This window comes from Pecten maximus, chromosome 2 (assembly GCF_902652985.1).
Source record: "Pecten maximus chromosome 2, xPecMax1.1, whole genome shotgun sequence".
In the NCBI taxonomy this organism is placed as follows: domain Eukaryota; kingdom Metazoa; phylum Mollusca; class Bivalvia; order Pectinida; family Pectinidae; genus Pecten; species Pecten maximus.
In genome coordinates this window covers 17,731,471-17,754,723 of record NC_047016.1, presented here as the reverse complement: position 1 = coordinate 17,754,723, position 23,253 = coordinate 17,731,471, and the positions used below count along the sequence as shown (strand labels likewise).

The window sequence follows — 23,253 nt, the reverse complement described above, 5'->3', positions numbered from 1 at the left end:
ATATGGTATGGCGAGCGTGTAATATGGTATGACGAACGTGTAATATGGTATGGCGAGCGTGTAATATGGTATGACGAGCGTGTAATATGGTATGGCGAGCGTGTAATATGGTATGGCGAGCGTGTAATATGGTATGGCGAGCGTGTAATATGGTATGGCAAGCGTGTAATATGGTATGGCGAGCGTGTAATATGGTATGACGAGCGTGTAATATGGTATGACGAGCGTGTAATATGGTATGGCGAACGTGTAATATGGTATGGCGAGCGTGTAATATGGTATGACGAGCGTGTAGTTTGGTATGGCGAGCGTGTAATATGGTATGACGATAGTGTAGTTTGGTATGGCGAGCGTGTAATATGGTATGGCGAGTGTGTAATACGGTATGACGAGAGTGTAGTTTGGTATGGTGAGCGTGTAATATGGTATGACGAGCGTGTAATATGGTATGGCGAGCGTGTAATATGGTATGACGAGCGTGTAATATGGTATGACGATAGTGTAGTTTGGTATGGCGAGTGTGTAATATGGTATGGCGAACGTGTAATATGGTATGGCGAGCGTGTTATATGGTATGACGAGCGTGTAATATGGTATGGCGAGCGTGTAATATGGTATGGCGAGCGTGTAATATGGTATGGCGAGCGTGTAATATGGTATGACGAGCGTGTAATATGGTATGGCGAACGTGTAATATGGTATGGCGAGCGTGTAATATGGTATGACGAGCGTGTAATATGGTATGGCGAGCGTGTAATATGGTATTGCGAGCGTGTAATATGGTATGGCGAGCGTGTAATTTGGTATGGCAAGCGTGTAATATCGTATGGCGAGCGTGTAATATGGTATGACGAGCGTGTAATATGGTATGACGAGCGTGTAATATGGTATGGCGAACGTGTAATATGGTATGGCGAGCGTGTAATATGGTATGACGAGCGTGTAATATGGTATGACGATAGTGTAGTTTGGTATGACGAACGTGTAATATGGTATGGCGAGAGTGTAGTTTGGTATGGCGAGCGTGTAATATGGTATGACGAGAGTGTAGTTTGGTATGGCGAACGTGTAGTTTGGTATGGCGAGCGTGTAATATGGTATGGCGAGCGTGTAATATGGTATGGCGAGCGTGTAGTTTGGTATGGCGAGCATGTAATATGGTATGACGGGAGTGTAGTTTGGTATGGCGAGCGTGTAATATGGTATGACGATAGTGTAGTTTGGTATGGCGAGCGTGTAATATGGTATGACGAGAGTGCAATATGATATGACGAGAGTGTAGTTTGGTATGGCGAGCGTGTTATATGGTATGGCGAGCGTGTAATATGGTATGACGAGCGTGTAATATGGTATGACGAGCGTGTAATATGGTATGACGAGCGTGTAATATTGTATAGCGAGCGTGTAATATGGTATGGCGAGCGTGAAATTTGGTATGACGAGAGTGCAATATGGTATGACGAGCGTGTAGTATGATATGACGAGAGTGTAGTTTGGTATGGCGAGCGTGTTATATGGTATGGCGAGCGTGTAATATGGTTTGACGAGCGTGTAATATGGTATGACGAGCGTGTAATATGGTATGACGAGCGTGTAATATGGTATGGCGAGCGTGTAATTTGGTATGGCGAGCGTGTAATATGATATGGCGAGCGTGTAATATGGTATGGCGAGTGTGTAATATGGTATGACGATATTGTAATTTGGTATGGCGAGCGTGTAATATGGTATGGCGAGCGTGTAATATGGTATGGCGAGCGTGTAATATGGTATGACGATATTGTAATTTGGTATGGCGAGCGTGTAATATGGTATGGCGAGCGTGTAATATGGTATGGCGAGAGTGTAGTTTGGTATGGTGAGCGTGTAATATGGTATGGCGAGCGTGTAATATGGTATGGCGAGCGTGTAATATGGTATGGCGAGCGTGTAATATGGTATGACGAGCGTGTAATATGGTATGGCGAGCGTGTAATATGGTATGGCGAGCGTGTAATTTGGTATGGCGAGCGTGTAATATGGTATGGCGAGCGTGTAATTTGGTATGGCGAGCGTGTAATATGGTATGGCGAGAGTGTAATTTGGTATGGCGAGCGTGTAATATGGTATGACCAGCGTATAATATGGTATGGCGAGCGTGTAATATGGTATGACGAGAGTGTAATATGGTATGGCGAGCGTGTAATATGGTATGACGAGCGTGTAATATGGTATAGCGAGCGTGTAATAATGGTATGGCGAGCGTGTAATATGGTATGGCGAGCGTGTAATATGGTATAGCGAGCGTGTAATAATGGTATGGCGAGCGTGTAATATGGTATGGCGAGCGTGTAATATGGTATAGCGAGAGTGTAGTTTGGTATGATGAGCAATTATGACCGCAGAACATCGTTTCGGGAGCCAACGGTGAAAAATAAACATAGTTATTGGATTTTTGCCAGTAAAATATAGAAATTTATTAAAATGATTAAACTAACATTTTCATTGCAGCGATGTGCAGTAAAAATATTTATTGTATTCATATCGACTGTATACTACCATTTGGTAACAGTTCAATGCTTATATTTACATTCATAAAGATTTTTTATTTACTGTAGGTTATGACGCGTTTAAATTTGCCGCTTACCCTATCACTGACGTCATCAAGTTCAAATACCGGAACAGCGAAATTTCCAGAAGAAAAGATATAGTCCCTCATGACGTTATTAATAGCAAACACATAAAGTGGTTTTTGCACAAATTTGGCTTTATTTTATATTTCATATACGTGTGTAGGTATCGTCAAATTGTTCATAATTACATAATTTCTGATTGTTTAAAATCGAAACCGTTTTATGCGCAATGATGTACGATTAACATTTAGAAGTGATGCGGCGTGGAACGGGCATTGCACAGGACAGACTCGATTCCTCGGAAACACTTATGTTTCTGGTATTGACTGGATTTACGATATTTTCAGAAGAATAACAGCTCTTAATTCTTAATAAAAGTTGTCTTGATAGTATATTTGTAGGTGAAAACGATTCCAAGGATATTTCGTTCGAAACAGATTCCAGTCTAACCGGTCACATCAGTGTCGCTAACTTAGCAGACGATTTTCAACTTCACAGGGGCTCGATTTTGTAAGGTAGGCCTTTGCTATCAGTGAATAATCACAAAACTAAAATCCAGTAGGCATATACATACACAACCGGAAACTATGTCGATACTCCCGATTTTTTTTACAAGATTTTTTTTTATAAATACTTGACTTTTAATGTTGTCGTGTCTTTCATTTCTGAAAATTTGGAAACGAGCCCCTGTGAGTGTGACGACATTGACAATTTGATAATTTCGTATAGATCAAGAATGGCGCTTATAGTAATTTCGTGTTGACTACATTTTTAGTATCATAAAATTATACTCTCATAACTTGTGATATTGCTTTATTTTTTGTTGTGGCTTCGGTTAATAAATGCTAGCATTCGAAAGATCTCTAACCGTTAGGCCGAAAGTAACTGGCCATAGCGGCCATTGTTAAACCTACAACACCTGGAGCTGTAATATTCCTGCACTGACCGAATCACTGTAAATTGTAGTATACACTCTCATGAATACAATTTGGTTTACTAACGACATATAGACAAATGCAACACAGAATGTAAATATAATATTTTGAAGCGAATCAGAGCGAACCTTTGTATTCACCTCATTGAAACTTGCCTGATTTTTCCAATCGAAGTTAAGATAGACAAATAGGTTATTTTGCTGTAGTTGGAAATATTCAGACCAGTTTTTGACAAAATACTCAATTGATGTTAGCTTTACATGCACGGATTCTCCGATAACAGCAGAAAACGCTTAAATTGTGTTGACCAGCCCTTTCATAATGACGCCGTAAAGTTGACGTGGAGTAACGTCACAAAGAGACGACGTCATAAGTTGTGTAACTGATTCCCGCACTTTTTGGCACTATTATTTTTTCTATGTTTTTAATTGGGGTTTTTAGCATAAAAATGCGATAAAAAGAAAATTGAATGGTTTTCCGTTGAATATAACATATATTTCACTCGTATGACAGAATATGTCTGTACTTTTTCACTTGTGCACTCAATACCCTCTCTTTATATTATGATTGTAGAAAGCGCAGGACTCCTTTGAATATTGCGTTTCGGTGAGATGACAAAAAATGCCTGTTCCATTCGTAGCAGACATAATTACTGCCATTGTTTGGTTTAGAAGTGTCTGAGCAGTTTACACTATATGATGGGACATAAAACAGCATCCAACATTTGCCTCTATGCTGTCTCAGCTGGATAAGTATGACAAACACAGCCAACTATGTCATCTTTAAGTTGAACATTTCCATGCTTTTGTCACTGTTTGTATATTTTGTTTTTCATTGTTTAACGTCCCCCCAATAGTCCAGGGTTGGCCCTAGGGCCAGGTGTCGGGACCAGAGGAAACTCGGGCTATCTCTTCTCTAACAGGTGTCTAGACATCTCGAGTGTGTTCCGAGTCTGGATAGCTGTCACAAAAAATAACCAAGCAAATATGTCATACATCAATAAGTGTCAACCGTTGCATTTTTATTTTTCTTATTGTATTCTTTTATTATCAGGTTACGCAGACTGGTACGCTTCGAAAACAGTCAATCACTTTGTCTTTCAATGTCTAAACAATGACCGAATAAATCACGATGAAGGTCGTTAAACAACGGTACGTAAGATATAGGGAATCATCGTGACGGAAACAAGGATAAATATTGATTACAAAGTAATAAGAAGTGGTTGTTTGTCATACACTTGTTAAAATGGACTTTAGTCCACATACAGCGTCAGGGGGCGAATGTGGGGCGCTTTTTTGTCGCAGAATATCGGGTTAACTGCTCAATAATTATAAACCAAAAAATGTGTGCCATGAATGTAAACGACAAACAAACGCGATAATCATTAGAATCTTGCAGTCAATATACATAATATGTCTGGGTTTCTCTCCTAATTACTTCCCAGAATCGTTATCGTTATAGCAGCAGAATGAATGACTGCGTGGTTAAAATGAATTAATATATGTAACAGATAGATGAAATGAATGGATGAATGAAGTATGGCGAATGCTAGCCCTCATGTATGAGGAAATTTTTGCATTTGTTGGTGTCTTTGAAAATAAAAATTTATTGAACCTTAAAAAAATTAAATGTCTTGGTTTCTGTTCTCACCGTTGGCTCGCGACGCGCCGTTCTGCGGCCATGTTTGCTCGTCGTAAAAATAATATACGCTCGGCATACGAAACAGGTTGGACCTCAGAAAACCATAGTCTGCAAGCACGTAGGGTGTAGGATGTAGGCCCCAAAATCATAGTCTACAGGCACGTAGGGTGTAGGATGTAGTCCCCAAAATCATAGTCTACAGACACGTAGGGTGTAGGATGTAGTCCCCAAAATCATAGTCTACAGACACGTAGGGTGTAGGATGTAGTCCCCAAAATCATAGTCTACAGACACGTAGGGTGTAGGATGTAGGCCCCAAAATCATAGTCTACAGACACGTAGGGTGTAGGATGTAGTCCCCAAAATCATAGTCTACAGGCACGTAGGGTGTAGGATATAGTCCCCAAACTCATAGCCTACAGACACGTAGGGTGTAGGATATAGTCCCCAAAATCATAGTCTACAGACACATAGAGTGTAGGATATAGTCCCCAAAATCATAGTCTACAGACACGTAGTGTGTAGGATATAGTCCCCAAAATCAGGTCTACAGACACAAGGAAGGTGTAGGATATAGTCCCCAAAAGCATAGTCTACAGACACGTAGGGTGTAGGATATAGACCCCAAAATCATAGTATACAGACACATAGGGTGTAGGATATAGTCCCCAAAATCATAGTCTACAGACACGTAGGATGTAGGATATAGTCCCCAAAATCATAGTATACAGACACGTAGGGTGTAGGATATAGTCCCCAAAATCATAGTATACAGACACATAGGGTGTAGGATATAGTCCCCAAAATCAGGTCTACAGACACGTAGGGTGTAGGATATAGTCCCCAAAATCATAGTCTACAGACACGTAAGGTGTAGGATATAGTCCCCAAAATCAGGTCTACAGACACGTAGGGTGTAGGATATAGTCCCCAAACTCATAGTCTACAGACACGTAGGGTGTAGGATATAGTCCCCAAACTCATAGTCTACAGACACGTAGGATGTAGGATATAGTCCCCAAAATCAGGTCTACAGACACGTAGGGTGTAGGATGTAGTCCCCAAACTCATACTCTACAGACACGTAGGGTGTAGGATATAGTCCCCAAAATCATAGTCTACAGACACGTAGAGTGTAGGATATAGTCCCCAAAATCAGGTCTACAGACACGTAGGGTGTAGGATATAGTCCCCAAAATCATAGTCTACAGACACGTAGGGTGTAGGATATAGTCCCCAAAATCAGGTCTACAGACACGTAGGGTGTAGGATATAGTCCCCAAAATCATAGTCTACAGACACATAGAGTGTAGGATATAGTCCCCAAAATCATAGTCTACAGACACGTAGGGTGTGGGATATAGTCCCCAAAATCATAGTCTACAGACACGTAGGGTGTAGGATATAGTCCCCAAAATCAGGTCTACAGACACGTAGGGTGTAGGATATAGTCCCCAAAATCATAGTCTACAGACACGTAGGGTGTAGGATATAGTCCCCAAAATCAGGTCTACAGACACGTAGGGTGTAGGATATAGTCCCCCAAACTCATAGTCTACAGACACGTAGGGTGTAGGATATAGTCCCCAAAATCAGGTCTACAGACACGTAGGGTGTAGGATATAGTCCCCCAAACTCATAGTCTACAGACACGTAGGGTGTAGGATATAGTCCCCAAAATCATAGTCTACAGACACGTAGGGTGTAGGATATAGTCCCCAAAATCATAGTATACAGACACGTAGGGTGTAGGATATAGTCCCCAAAATCATAGTATACAGACACGTAGGGTGTAGGATATAGTCCCCAAACTCATAGTCTACAGACACGTAGGATGTAGGATATAGTCCCCAAAATCAGGTCTACAGACACGTAGGGTGTAGGATATAGTCCCCAAAATCAGGTCTACAGACACGTAGGATGTAGGATATAGTCCCCAAACTCATACTCTACAGACACGTAGGGTGTAGGATATAGTCCCCAAAATCAGGTCTACAGACACGTAGGGTGTAGGATATAGTCCCCAAAATCATAGTCTACAGACACATAGGGTGTAGGATATAGTCCCCAAAATCATAGTCTACAGACACATAGGGTGTAGGATATAGTCCCCAAAATCATAGTCTACAGACACATAGAGTGTAGGATATAGTCCCCAAAATCATAGTCTACAGACACGTAGGGTGTAGGATATAGTCCCCAAAATCATAGTCTACAGACACGTAGGGTGTAGGATATAGTCCCCAAAATCATAGTCTACAGACACGTAGGGTGTAGGATATAGTCCCCAAAATCATAGTCTACAGACACGTAGGGTGTAGGATATAGTCCCCAAAATCATAGTCTACAGACACGTAGGGTGTAGGATATAGTCCCCAAAATCATAGTCTACAGACACGTAGGGTGTAGGATATAGTCCCCAAAATCAGGTCTACAGACACGTAGGGTGTAGGATATAGTCCCCAAAATCATAGTCTACAGACCCGTAGGGTGTATGATATAGTCCCCAAAATCATAGTCTACAGACCCGTAGGGTGTATGATATAGTCCCCAAAATCATAGTCTACAGGCACGTAGGGTGTAGGATATAGTCCCCAAACTCATAGCCTACAGACACGTAGGGTGTAGGATATAGTCCCCAAAATCATAGTCTACAGACACGTAGAGTGTAGGATATAGTCCCCAAAATCAGGTCTACAGACACGTAGGGTGTAGGATATAGTCCCCAAAATCATAGTCTACAGACACGTAGGGTGTAGGATATAGTCCCCAAAATCAGGTCTACAGACACGTAGGGTGTAGGATATAGTCCCCCAAACTCATAGTCTACAGACACGTAGGGTGTAGGATATAGTCCCCAAAAGCATAGTCTATAGGCACGTAGGGTGTATGATATAGTCCCCAAAATCATAGTATACAGACACGTAGGGTGTAGGATATAGTCCCCAAAATCAGGTCTACAGACACGTTGGGTGTAGGATATAGTCCCCAAAATCAGGTCTACAGACACGTAGGGTGTATGATATAGTCCCCAAAATCATAGTCTACAGACACGTAGGGTGTAGGATATAGTCCCCAAAATCATAGTATACAGACACGTAGTGTGTATATATAGTCCCCAAAATCAGGTCTACAGACACGTAGGGTGTAGGATATAGTCCCCAAACTCATAGTCTACAGACACGTAGGGTGTAGGATATAGTCCCCAAAATCATAGTCTACAGGCACATAGGGTGTATGATATAGTCCCCAAAATCATAGTCTACAGACACGTAGGGTGTAGGATATAGTCCCCAAAATCATAGTATACAGACACGTAGGGTGTATGATATAGTCCCCAAAATCATAGTCTACAGACACGTAGGGTGTAGGATATAGTCCCCAAAATCAGGTCTACAGACACGTAGGGTGTAGGATATAGTCCCCAAACTCATAGTCTACAGACACGTAGGGTGTAGGATATAGTCCCCAAAATCAGGTCTACAGACACGTAGTGTGTAGGATATAGTCCCCAAACTCATAGTCTACAGACACGTAGGGTGTAGGATATAGTCCCCAAAAGCATAGTCTACAGACACGTAGGGTGTAGGATATAGACCCCAAAATCATAGTATACAGACACATAGGGTGTAGGATATAGTCCCCAAAATCATAGTCTACAGACACGTAGGATGTAGGATATAGTCCCCAAAATCATAGTATACAGACACGTAGGGTGTAGGATATAGTCCCCAAAATCATAGTATACAGACACATAGGGTGTAGGATATAGTCCCCAAAATCAGGTCTACAGACACGTAGGGTGTAGGATATAGTCCCCAAAATCATAGTCTACAGACACGTAAGGTGTAGGATATAGTCCCCAAAATCAGGTCTACAGACACGTAGGGTGTAGGATATAGTCCCCAAACTCATAGTCTACAGACACGTAGGGTGTAGGATATAGTCCCCAAACTCATAGTCTACAGACACGTAGGATGTAGGATATAGTCCCCAAAATCAGGTCTACAGACACGTAGGGTGTAGGATGTAGTCCCCAAACTCATACTCTACAGACACGTAGGGTGTAGGATATAGTCCCCAAAATCATAGTCTACAGACACGTAGAGTGTAGGATATAGTCCCCAAAATCAGGTCTACAGACACGTAGGGTGTAGGATATAGTCCCCAAAATCATAGTCTACAGACACGTAGGGTGTAGGATATAGTCCCCAAAATCAGGTCTACAGACACGTAGGGTGTAGGATATAGTCCCCAAAATCATAGTCTACAGACACATAGAGTGTAGGATATAGTCCCCAAAATCATAGTCTACAGACACGTAGGGTGTGGGATATAGTCCCCAAAATCATAGTCTACAGACACGTAGGGTGTAGGATATAGTCCCCAAAATCAGGTCTACAGACACGTAGGGTGTAGGATATAGTCCCCAAAATCATAGTCTACAGACACGTAGGGTGTAGGATATAGTCCCCAAAATCAGGTCTACAGACACGTAGGGTGTAGGATATAGTCCCCCAAACTCATAGTCTACAGACACGTAGGGTGTAGGATATAGTCCCCAAAATCAGGTCTACAGACACGTAGGGTGTAGGATATAGTCCCCCAAACTCATAGTCTACAGACACGTAGGATGTAGGATATAGTCCCCAAACTCATACTCTACAGACACGTAGGGTGTAGGATATAGTCCCCAAAATCAGGTCTACAGACACGTAGGGTGTAGGATATAGTCCCCAAAATCATAGTCTACAGACACATAGGGTGTAGGATATAGTCCCCAAAATCATAGTCTACAGACACATAGGGTGTAGGATATAGTCCCCAAAATCATAGTCTACAGACACATAGAGTGTAGGATATAGTCCCCAAAATCATAGTCTACAGACACGTAGGGTGTAGGATATAGTCCCCAAAATCATAGTCTACAGACACGTAGGGTGTAGGATATAGTCCCCAAAATCATAGTCTACAGACACGTAGGGTGTAGGATATAGTCCCCAAAATCATAGTCTACAGACACGTAGGGTGTAGGATATAGTCCCCAAAATCATAGTCTACAGACACGTAGGGTGTAGGATATAGTCCCCAAAATCATAGTCTACAGACACGTAGGGTGTAGGATATAGTCCCCAAAATCAGGTCTACAGACACGTAGGGTGTAGGATATAGTCCCCAAAATCATAGTCTACAGACCCGTAGGGTGTATGATATAGTCCCCAAAATCATAGTCTACAGACCCGTAGGGTGTATGATATAGTCCCCAAAATCATAGTCTACAGGCACGTAGGGTGTAGGATATAGTCCCCAAACTCATAGCCTACAGACACGTAGGGTGTAGGATATAGTCCCCAAAATCATAGTCTACAGACACGTAGAGTGTAGGATATAGTCCCCAAAATCAGGTCTACAGACACGTAGGGTGTAGGATATAGTCCCCAAAATCATAGTCTACAGACACGTAGGGTGTAGGATATAGTCCCCAAAATCAGGTCTACAGACACGTAGGGTGTAGGATATAGTCCCCCAAACTCATAGTCTACAGACACGTAGGGTGTAGGATATAGTCCCCAAAATCATAGTCTATAGGCACGTAGGGTGTATGATATAGTCCCCAAAATCATAGTATACAGACACGTAGGGTGTAGGATATAGTCCCCAAAATCAGGTCTACAGACACGTTGGGTGTAGGATATAGTCCCCAAAATCAGGTCTACAGACACGTAGGGTGTATGATATAGTCCCCAAAATCATAGTCTACAGACACGTAGGGTGTAGGATATAGTCCCCAAAATCATAGTATACAGACACGTAGTGTGTATATATAGTCCCCAAAATCAGGTCTACAGACACGTAGGGTGTAGGATATAGTCCCCAAACTCATAGTCTACAGACACGTAGGGTGTAGGATATAGTCCCCAAAATCATAGTCTACAGGCACATAGGGTGTATGATATAGTCCCCAAAATCATAGTCTACAGACACGTAGGGTGTAGGATATAGTCCCCAAAATCATAGTATACAGACACGTAGGGTGTATGATATAGTCCCCAAAATCATAGTCTACAGACACGTAGGGTGTAGGATATAGTCCCCAAAATCAGGTCTACAGACACGTAGGGTGTAGGATATAGTCCCCAAACTCATAGTCTACAGACACGTAGGGTGTAGGATATAGTCCCCAAAATCAGGTCTACAGACACGTAGTGTGTAGGATATAGTCCCCAAACTCATAGTCTACAGACACGTAGGGTGTAGGATATAGTCCCCAAAATCATAGTCTACAGGCACGTAGGGTGTAGGATATAGTCCCCAAAATCATAGTATACAGACACGTAGTGTGTAGGATATAGTCCCCAAAATCATAGTCTACAGACACGTAGGGTGTAGGATATAGTCCCCAAAATCATAGTCTACAGACACGTAGGGTGTAGGATATAGTCCCCAAAATCATAGTCTACAGGCACGTAGGGTGTAGGATATAGTCCCCAAACTCATAGTCTACAGAAACGTAGTGTGTAGGATATAGTCCCCAAAATCAGGTCTACAGACACAAGGAAGGTGTAGGATATAGTCCCCAAAAGCATAGTCTACAGACACGTAGGGTGTAGGATATAGTCCCCAAAATCATAGTATACAGACACATAGGGTGTAGGATATAGTCCCCAAAATCATAGTCTACAGACACGTAGGGTGTAGGATATAGTCCCCAAACTCATAGTATACAGACACGTAGGATGTAGGATATAGTCCCCAAAATCATAGTCTACAGACACGTAGGGTGTAGGATATAGTCCCCAAAATCATAGTATACAGACACGTAGGATGTAGGATATAGTCCCCAAAATCATAGTCTACAGACACGTAGGATGTAGGATATAGTCCCCAAAATCATAGTCTACAGACACGTAGGTGTAGGATATAGACCCCAAAATCATAGTCTACAGACACGTAGGGTGTAGGATATAGTCCCCAAAATCAGGTCTACAGACACGTAGGGTGTAGGATATAGTCCCCAAAATCATAGTATACAGACACGTAGGATGTAGGATATAGTCCCCAAAATCATAGTATACAGACACGTAGGGTGTAGGATATAGTCCCCAAAATCATAGTCTACAGACACGTAGGGTGTAGGATATAGTCCCCAAAATCATAGTCTACAGACACGTAGGATGTAGGATATAGTCCCCAAAATCATAGTCTACAGACACGTAGGGTGTAGGATATAGTCTCCAAAATCATAGTATACAGACACGTAGGGTGTAGGATATAGTCCCCAAAATCATAGTCTACAGACACGTAGGGTGTAGGATATAGTCCCCAAAATCCAGCGCTTTGTTTAAGAGAAACTACGATTCGTGTAAAATTTTACGCCCATTTTATTTATATCAAATATATTGCACATTAGAAGAGGTTTCCTCAACGAGAACAATCTTCTTCGAAACTTTGGCTGCCTTCAATACTCCTGGACATAGAAGGGTCGCTAGCCTGAGCAAGTGCACTGGACTGAGATTTTGCAAGTTCTCGTGTACGTCTCCGCTGAGCACCACTGCGCCTTCGTTTGTTTTTCTTCATGCACTCGATCTAAAACCAACCAAATAATTAATATTGTTCTTATGATGCAACGCTGAATTGACTACGAAAATCATAACTTTGTTTCTAATCAATGCTACATGACTTTTTTTAACTACATGTCCACGTGTATATGCCATTACGATACACTTGTGGTATTTGATTATTAGCAACAAATTGATATAATTTAATTTTGTATGAAACACGCATTTTCATTGGCTGAAATAATTTTGTTATACCTCCATAACAAAATTGTTGACGTTGCGAAATGTAACGTCATTTTTGATTGGCCGATGACGTTGCGTAATAATTTATCACAGAAAAGAGTTCGCCAAAGAAAGTGAAATATCTTGGTGAGTATAAGACGAAATTAAATTATAAGGATTAACATTAATTATTTTTTCTGTTATACAGTCATAACATAAAAAAAAACTGGAGTGTACTCTCTTCATAAACCGCTTCGCGGTTTATTTAGAGTACACTCCAGTTTTTTTCTGTTATGACTGTATAACAGAAAAAATAATTGATGTTAATCCTTAAATAATAAAAATCAATTGTAACTCAAATATATTCCATTTATACAACTAAGTACCCCAACTCACCTCAGCCATTAGGGTATCACGTGACAGCGTCATCTTCTCCAGTTCCAATTTAACTCGCCGCAACAAACCATTTGCTTGCTCGAATTGGTCTGAAATCATTTTAAAAGAAAATGAAAATATATAAATATTAATGTTCAACGTGGTATCTTAATAAGATCGTCTAAATTAAGATGAATGTGTAATTTTAATAGAGCAGGTTCTCAGCTACCAATGAAAATTTACTGTTTAAAGACCGGTTTATCGGCGATACTGATTAGGCGAATTGGGGAAGCGGGGTTTCTCACATAGACAGCTGGCACGCTCTATGACGCTGCTCACAATAGCGTACCGTAAAGATTTCATAAAGAATTGTACCTGCTGCCCCCATTGCAGGATCGTAAGAGGCGAATAAATTTGGGGTCTTATCTTTATCTTTCTCTTCTTTCTGAACAATTTTCTTCTTCCTAATGTCTCCCTTGAAAATGCCTCACTTTTGGCCTTTAGTTGAGCGTTCGCCGCTGTGAGGAAGGCTTTGGGTTCTGTCCCCTAGCCGAGACATACCAGAGTCTTTAAAAATGTTGTTGCTGCTCCTGCTTAACGCTCAGCATATTAGGAGTGGGACGACTGGTTCGCCCGTTGTCAGTATAATGTGACCGGTTGGGGTGTGCTGCTGGATGTCTTCGGCAATATGCTTCAGTGAAGGTAGCACTATAAATCCGCAAAAGTTCCAGCCTATCGAAAGGAGACTTAACACGAATATGCCGCAGCCTCCCAAAACACACATACGCATGTCGCACGAACGGGAGGCCGTCCTTAAATGACCTTAGCTGTAATAGGACGTTAAACAAAATAAACCAAACCAAAGCAGCGTAACCATGTCGTCACTAGTTCAGTTGTGATAATAAAACCAATTGGAGTAATTATGAAATGGGGAATATCCTTGACTAATATGCTTACGTTTTAAAGGTGTCTCAGAAGTCAAGTTTTTTTGGTCGGGTACTGACCAAATATTAGCTTGCCTTTTATATAGATCTGCATTATACAATATGCTGTTCAATGACTGGCACTAAATACACTATTATACTGAGATTTTCTGACGAGAGGGAGACCTACCTACTACACACTGTTTATAATGACTTTGTTATAGCGGCCATAATCATAAAACCATTGTGTCGGTACGTATCGCCCAGCTCCCCTCATGTAGATCTACTCATAAAATTACGCCATGAAACATCATTACAACGCTACAAGTGGTCGGGCAGACATGGCACAGATACCCCGGATTGGTGGCACAGTATATTATGTAGTGACATATTTTGTCACGCCCAAAATTTAAATAAGTATCGGTGGGACATTCCGAGGCTGAAACGTGATCTGAGAACAGGAGCGGGGTAAAGTACGAATGCCTACCATATCTCGCAAAGTGTCATAATAATAATCGGTCCAGGCCCGGGATCACGGACAGTCGCAAGCCTAATCTTGGATTATGTTTAAGATTTTAAACTTAAGCCAATAAACACACTTACATTTAGGATCATGAAATACACACTGATCCTATTTTCTATCTTAAATCCGAACTTAGCTATAGTATAGACGAAGAATCGGTATGTGAGAACACTAAGCTGGAGTCAAGTGTCTGCCGTATGTGAGAACACGAATCTGGAGTCAGGTGTCTGCCGTATGTGAGAACACGAAGCTGGAGTCAAGTGTCTGCCGTATGTGAGAACACGAAGCTGGAGTCAAGTGTCTGCCGTATGTGAGAACACGAATCTGGAGTCAAGTGTCTGCCGTATGTGAGAACACGAAGCTAGAGTCAAGTGTCTGCCTTATGTGAGAACACGAAGCTGGAGTCAAGTGTCTGCCGTATGTGAGAACACGAAGCTGGAGTCAAGTGTCTGCCGTATGTGAGAACACGAAGCTAGAGTCAAGTGTCTGCCTTATGTGAGAGCGTCAGATGTCAGCCATATGTGAGAACACGAAGCTGGAGTCAAGTGTATGCCGTATGTGAGAACACGAAGCTGGAGTCAAGTGTCTGCCGTATGTGAGAATATGAAGCTGGAGTCAAGTGTCTGCCGTATGTGAGAACATGAATCTGGAGTCAGGTGTCTGCCGTATGTGAGAACACGAATGTCGAGTCAGGTGTCTGCAGTATGTGAGAACATGAATCTGGAGTCAAGTGTCTGCAGTATGTGAGAACAGGAAGCTGGAGTCAAGTATATGCCGTATGTGAGAACACGAATCTGGAGTCAAGTGTCTGCCGTATATGAGAACACGAATCTGGAGTCAGGTGTCTGTCGTATGTTACAACACGAAGCTGGAGTCATGTGTCTGTCGTATGTGAGAACGTCAGGTGTCTGCCGTATGTGAGAATATCAGGTGTCTGCCGTATGTAAGACATAGTCCGCCCTACATGTCCTACTAGGAGCACATTAAAGACACCTAACTTGTGTTGTTGTTGTTTTGTTGTTTTTTGGGTTTTTTTACTTCCTTTTCTATTTGTTTTGTCGTTTTTCTTTCTTTTTCCCTAGACACCCTTTACGGTATGGCCCTTGCTGTTGCGAAGACGGCCGGGAGACATCAATCAAACAAATAAAAGCAGAGGAACTAGACTAATATCTAAGTACTGAGATAGTTAATAAAGACAGCACACATCACACTCAACCTAACACTCCGATTAGCTCTTATTCAGCAAAAGAATTACACTAATTACAGCTAGGACTGTCTAAATATATACATTGTATATCCCCTGTACACAGAACCGAAAAGCTACCTTTCCATGTGATCAGACTTCTGTAGGCTTCTATACGGTCCCTCTGCATATTATCCCACTGGTACAGGTAATAGTCGTGAATTATACGTGCCTTTGATTCCACTTCTGAGTTGACAAGGTATCTGGAAAAAGATAGCATCCAAACTAACTCGTTGAAATATTTAAACTGTTGGGAAAATATGGTGTCCTGCCGCTAGAAACTTGTTAAAATTACCAGAAAGTTTCTAACAAATCAAATTAAAGGCCATACACATATTTATCGACAGTTCGTACAGTTACGTGTGATTTTTATGTGATGTCGTCTGTAAGACATCGCTTTCCATCGGAAATATGTCCGATCAGCAATATTTTAATGTGAAGGTGCTGAAATATTCCGTGAATTAAAGGGTTTAACTTCCACTAATACATAACTGAGTACGGTCATTCATTGATAAACAGAAGGCACACTCCGCGCATGCGCCAAATTTAATAACGCACAGAATAACTACATGCACATGCCAGTGAAATATAGAAATTTATCAAACTAATAAAAAAAAGATTTTGTAGCGAAAATATATGATCGGAGCACCTTCAGATGTTAAGGCGCAGTGCATAGTAAACGTAGCCATGTAACAGCTGATTTTAATCAGATTAAAATGGCGCCGTCAAGTTGACGTGGAGTAACGTCACAAAGAGATGACATCATTACTGATTTGTGCACTTTTTGACACTATAATTTTTCGATGTTTTAAACTATGTTTATGGACAGTGAATGGTTTTGTTGATGACTTCTTTTTCTTCCGATCTTGACCCCAATATTAGTGTAGCACACCTATCAATGCATGTAAGAAAACTTGGATACTACATTATCTCATTAACGCTCAAGCATACCACAAAATCACTCACCGGAACTCCTTTAGAGGAACCGACACCATCTGTGCTGTTGATTGATCACAACTCTCTGTGACCAAATATTCTTCCGCCATTTTTCGCTTCTTTTCCTTCTTGTTCCACTTTCCCTTCTTGTCCTTTTTAACTTTCTTTTCAAATCGGCTATCTTCGAATGCCTGCATTAGAGCTTCCGGATTTGTCACGTGACCATCGTAGGGATCCACTATGGTAAAGAAAAGCAATGTATGATGCAATGTTACATATATTGGTAAAATATGGGACACGTGGACGTCGTTGTATAGTGGTGTCCAGAAACTCCTTATCCAAAGCAATGTAAACCAATAGAAACAGGAATTAAGTCAAAGTACACGTGTGACTTTTATTCTACGGTGCATGTATTTTTATCCACGCAGCTTCAGAATTAAAAAATACGCTTACGCAACTATTCAAAAAATCTCTTCAGATATAGGTATCGTCCTTTTATCATGGGAAGTAGGTAACATCACATCAATCTTAAAAATTGGAAAAGAAATTGATTTAACAACAACGGCCCTATCAGTTTGACGTCCAGTTTGGTTTGGTTTGGTTTTGTTTAACGTCCTATTAACAGCCAGGGTCATTTAAGGACGGTGGAGGGCTAGTGTTGAAGTGTCGGGACATCTTAACCACTCGGCCACCGCGGCCCCACGTCCAGTGTCTAGCAAAATATTCCAAAGGATAATACGGGATGAACTTTTAAAAGATATGGGAGACAGAGCCTTGCTATCTAAGTGTCAGCACTGATTAAGAAAAGCGCACTCCTCTACCACCTTACCGCTATAAGCATTAGAGGACTGGGCCAAGACCATTGACATGTAATAACGAGACAACAAATGCTATTTTTGGACTATAGTAAAGCCTTCGATTAAGTCTCACACAAAACACTCGTCTACAGACTCGGGCACTATATATGGAGTTTTAGATAAGGTCTGGTATTGTATTCAAGATGTCCTACAAAATCTAAAACAACATGTTGCAAAGGGACCCACATCCACATAGACATCAGTGTCTTAGGGCCGGTCTTGTTACTCATAATACACTAGTTTACAGGGCAATCCATAACCAACACGACCAAGAATTCAAAGCTAAAAGAACTAGATTTAGTCTTTACCTCAAAGGCCGATGAAAACTAAACATTATTAAGTTTGATTTGATGCATTGGCGATTTTTTTTTTAATTTTCAAAACAACATTAGCCTCATCACAGTATGTAGTAATGGCGTTTTTCTACTGATAGTACACTCCGCACGACACACAGGGTCAATGTTGTAGATGGAACTACATTTTGTTTGTGTTGTTATGCCGGTTGCTAAGACCGTGCCAAGAACTGTCTGACACTTTCTCCGCGAAAAACGGCTGTTCTCTCTCTGAAATCACTCACGGGTAAAAACAAGAAAAATGCAATTTTTTTTTATTATTGAGTGCTTTAACAAATAAAATTTAAAAAAAAAAACAACAACCATAATGTAAATATAAGGGATAAAATTTATGTTTTTCAACATTCGTGAGGTCATAACAACATTGGCTTTTAGCCATATTTATCATAATTCACGTTTATGGAGTATGTCCAGAAGCCAATGTTGTTATGGCCTCATGAATATTGAAAAAAAGGACATTTCGAAAATGTAAACACGAATGCTTTATCAAGCAAGATCAATCATTGCTTCATAGTAAAACTATCAAGGGGGGGAAATCTTGGTATTATAGTATTAAGTGTCTTGAAAGCTTATCTGCCGCAGTTTTGAAAGCAAACAGAAACCTAATCATATCCTGCACCTTTCCATTCATGGACCTAGTACTAGTCCCTTGAATATGCCTCGGTTTCGTTTCCAAACCTAAAACACTTATCATATCCAGAGAGACTTCGCAAACTTGGACTGCAAACCCCTGTATATCGTCGAGAGAGAGAGCTGACGTGATACAACTGTGCAAAATTATGGAAGAGATAAACATTGTAGAAGCAGTAACGAGGGACGAAAAAGTAATAAACCCCGGGGGAGATTGAAACAGTATCGGAGGTAGAGGCATCAACAGGGGTGTAAATAGTATTGGAGGTAGAGTTAGTAACGGGGTAGAAATAGTATCGGAGGTAGATGTAATAACGCGGTAGAAATAGTATCGGAGTTAGATGTAATAACGGGGTAGAAATAGTATCGGAGGTAGAGTTAGTAACGGGGTAGAAATAGTATTGGAGGTAGATGTAATAACGGGGTAGAAATAGTATCGGAGGTAGATGTAATAACGGGGTAGAAATAGTATCGGAGGTAGATGTAATAACGGGGTAGAAATAGTATCGGAGGTAGAGTTATAACGGGGTAGAAATAGTATCGGAGGTAGATGTAATAACGGGGTAGAAATAGTATCGGAGGTAGATGTAATAACGGGGTAGAAATAGTATCGGAGGTAGAGTTAATAACGGGGTAGAAAATAGTATCGGAGGTAGATGTAATAACGGGGTAGAAATAGTATCGGAGGTAGATGTAATAACGGGGTAGAAATAGTATCGGAGGTAGATGTAATAACGGGGTAGAAATAGTATTGGAGGTAGATGTAATAAGTGTTTAGAATAGTATATGCGTTGGGAAAGATGTAATCACGGGGTAGAATAGTATCGGAGGTAGAGTTAATAACGGGGTAGAAATAAAGTATCGGAGGTAGATGTAATAACGGGGTAGAAATAGTATCGGAGGTAGAGTTAGTAACGGGTGAAGAAATTAGTAATCGGAGGTAGAGTTAGTAACGGGGTGAAAATAGTAATCTGGAGGTAGTAGGTTAATAACGGGGTAGAAATAGTATCGGAGGTAGAGTTAGTAACGGGGTAGAAATAGTATCGGAGGTAGAGTTAGTAACGGGGTAGAAATAGTATCGGAGTTAGATGTAATAACGGGGTAGAAATAGTATCGGAGGTAGAGTTAGTAACGGGGTAGAAATAGTATCGGAGGTAGAGTTAGTAACGGGGTAGAAATAGTATTGGAGGTAGATGTAATAACGGGGTAGAAATAGTATCGGAGGTAGATGTAATAACGGGGTAGAAATAGTATCGGAGGTAGAGTTAGTAACGGGGTAGAAATAGTATTGGAGGTAGAGTTAGTAACGGGGTAGAAATAGTATCGGAGGTAGAGTTAGTAACGGGGTAGAAATAGTATCGGAGGTAGAGTTAGTAACGGGGTAGAAATAGTATCGGAGGTAGATGTAATAACGGGGTAGAAATAGTATTGGAGGTAGAGTTAGTAACGGGGTAGAAATAGTATCGGAGGTAGATGTAATAACGGGGTAGAAATAGTATCGGAGGTAGAGTTAGTAACGGGGTAGAAATAGTATCGGAGGTAGATGTAATAACGGGGTAGAAATAGTATCGGAGGTAGAGTTAGTAACGGGGTAGAAATAATATCGGAGGTAGAGTTAGTAACGGGGTAGAAATAGTATCGGAGGTAGATGTAATAACGGGGTAGAAATAGTATTGGAGGTATAGAGTTAATAACGGGGTAGAAATAGTATCGGAGGTAGATGTAATAACGGGGTAGAAATAGTATCGGAGGTAGAGTTAATAACGGGGTAGAAATAGTATCGGAGGTAGACGTAATAACGGGGTAGAAATAGTATCGGAGGTAGATGTAATAACGGGGTAGAAATAGTATCGGAGGTAGATGTAATAACGGGGTAGAAATAGTATCGGAGGTAGAGTTAATAACGGGGTAGAAATAGTATCGGAGGTAGATGTAATAACGGGGTAGAAATAGTATCGGAGGTAGATGTAATAACGGGGTAGAAATAGTATCGGAGGTAGATGTAATAACGGAGTAGAAATAGTATCGGAGGTAGAGTTAGTAACGGGGTAGAAATAGTATTGGAGGTAGAGTTAGTAATGGGGTAGAAATAGTATCGGAGGTAGATGTAATAACGGGGTAGAAATAGTATCGGAGGTAGAGTTAATAACGGGGTAGAAATAGTATCGGAGGTAGAGGCATCAACAGGGGTGTAAATAGTATTGGAGGTAGAGTTAGTAACGGGGTAGCAATAGTATCGGAGGTAGATGTAATAACGGGGTAGAAATAGTATCGGAGGTAGAGTTAATAACGGGGTAGAAATAGTATCGGAGGTAGATGTAATAACGGGGTAGAAATAGTATCGGAGGTAGATGTAATAACGGGGTAGAAATAGTATCGGAGGTAGAGTTAATAACGGGGTAGAAATAGTATTGGAGGTAGAATTAATAACGGGGTAGAAATAGTATCGGAGGTAGAGTTAATAACGGGGTAGAAATAGTATCGGAGTTAGATGTAATAACGGGGTAGAAATAGTATCGGAGGTAGATGTAATAACGGGGTAGAAATAGTATTGGAGGTAGAGTTAGTAACGGAGTAGAAATAGTATCGGAGGTAGATGTAATAACGGGGTAGAAATAGTATTGGAGGTATAGAGTTAGTAACGGGGTAGAAATAGTATTGGAGGTAGAGTTAGTAACGGAGTAGAAATAGTATCGGAGGTAGATGTAATAACGGAGTAGAAATAGTATTGGAGGTAGAGTTAGTAACGAAGTAGAAATAGTATCGGAGGTAGAGTTAATAACGGGGTAGAAATAGTATCGGAGGTAGATGTAATAACGGAGTAGAAATAGTATCGGAGGTATAGAGTTAATAACGGGGTAGAAATAGTATTGGAGGTAGATGTAATAACGGGGTAGAAATAGTATCGGAGGTAGATGTAATAACGGGGTAGAAATAGTATCGGAGGTAGAGTTAATAACGGGGTAGAAATAGTATCGGAGGTAGAGTTAGTAACGGGGATAATAAGACTATCGGAGGGAGAGGAAGTAACGGGGATAATAAGACTATCGGAGGGAGGAAGTAACGGGGATAATAAGACTATCGGAGGGAGGAAGTAACGGGGATAATAAGACTATCGGAGGGAGGAAGTGATGGGGATAATAAGACTATCGGAGGGAGAGGAAGTGATGGGGATAATAAGACTATCGGAGGGAGAGGAAGTAACGGGGATGAAATAGTATCGGAGATTGAATAACTAGGCTAACCACCGAAAGAGTTGTTAATCACTTTTGAAGATCGCGTTATGTGTTTAGATAAGAAATTTAGGATAAAACAAGAACTAAAAGTTGTCCGCTCTAAACGATCAAGAAAGGCAGTTAGATATCACAAACCTAAGAGTTGTGTACAAGTATTGTGTACTTACTTATTCCGTAATTGTCTCTTTCTTCCATAGCAGCCGCTAGGCAGACTCTCCCAATATAACCGTCCAAAAGTCTTTCGTCAACTTCTGTTTTCCTTTCCCCTCGTTGCTGGTATTGGTCAGGATTTACTTTGATTTCATTGTCCTCATAAGGAACAAGTGGTTCTTTCCTGATACCACCGCTGTTCAATATGTCATCTACTCCCGGGTAACGTAAAAGTTTGTCCCGGCATTTCATAGGCTCCTTAAAACGAACCCTGTGTCCCTTTTCTCCGAAACGAAACGTATTCGAGTCTCCCATATCAATGTCCAGCGTTTGTTTTGGCCGCGCCTTCATCCTGCCGATGTCGTAAAGAATGCAAGGCAAAGTTGAACTTGTTATTCCACGCGACGTCATGGTTGTCATGACGTCATGATGAACAATTTGGACGGGAAATGTACTCTCGTCATTTGTTGCGTAATTTTTGACAGTAAAATATGGATGATATTCCCCCCTCAACAGTTATACAAATCGGCGCCAATATTTCCCGACCTGATTAACGGAGATGTTTTTACTAACTACTTCTCATCTTACTTTATTTCACGCCGATAAAAGATATTGAATATCACAAAGGGTTGCCAAACTTGCCCCGACATAAGATTTTAATCTTGCCGCAAGTACAATTATTTTTGTTCTAATACCATAATATTTGAGCATTGTTTTACTTTGAAAATGATCATAGTCATCAGGTTTGAAGCTAACTATTGAAATTCAGAGTCAAAAAGAATTAAATTTGTTAGAAAATTTACAATAGTCGTGTTGTGTAAGCATACAATATTAACCTACAATTTGGCCTTTTGTCATTTTCTTCCGTCCGGCCGTCTGTCTATAGCAGTGCAGCAGTTACATGTTGTTTTGTTGTTTTTTACCGGAATATACACCTGTAACTACGTATTAAGAACTACTGATCACTGTGGTAACCACTTCTGTACTGACATGGAACAAGTTACATGGATTCGACCACTCAGCGTGCCAAAAATCAAAACTTTAGCCCATATGATTTT

The 23,253-nt window shown here is 40.9% G+C and overlaps 1 protein-coding gene across 1 annotated transcript; it reads right to left on the bottom strand.

The window, feature by feature from the left end:
* Window positions 1-12,552: 12,552 nt before the first annotated feature.
* On the bottom strand, window positions 12,553-22,621 carry LOC117320014. Its single transcript, XM_033874714.1, has 5 exons — window positions 22,213-22,621; window positions 17,000-17,207; window positions 16,115-16,236; window positions 13,366-13,454; window positions 12,553-12,775 (listed from the first exon to the last, which is right to left on the bottom strand). The coding sequence occupies exons 1-5, from the start codon at window positions 22,613-22,615 to the stop codon at window positions 12,611-12,613; spliced, it is 987 nt and encodes a 328-aa protein (XP_033730605.1). The 5' UTR covers window positions 22,616-22,621; the 3' UTR covers window positions 12,553-12,610.
* Window positions 22,622-23,253: the final 632 nt, after the last annotated feature.

Coding starts and splice junctions, on each gene's coding strand:
- LOC117320014 (XM_033874714.1), bottom strand. CDS start 22,615: ATGACAACCATGACGTCGCGTGGAATAACAAGTTCAACTTTGCCTTGC. Junction 17,208..22,212: donor AAGAGACAATTACGGAATAA/GTAAGTACACAA, acceptor TCTTTACCATAG/TGGATCCCTACGATGGTCAC. Junction 13,455..16,114: donor AAGTCTGATCACATGGAAAG/GTAGCTTTTCGG, acceptor AAATGATTTCAG/ACCAATTCGAGCAAGCAAAT.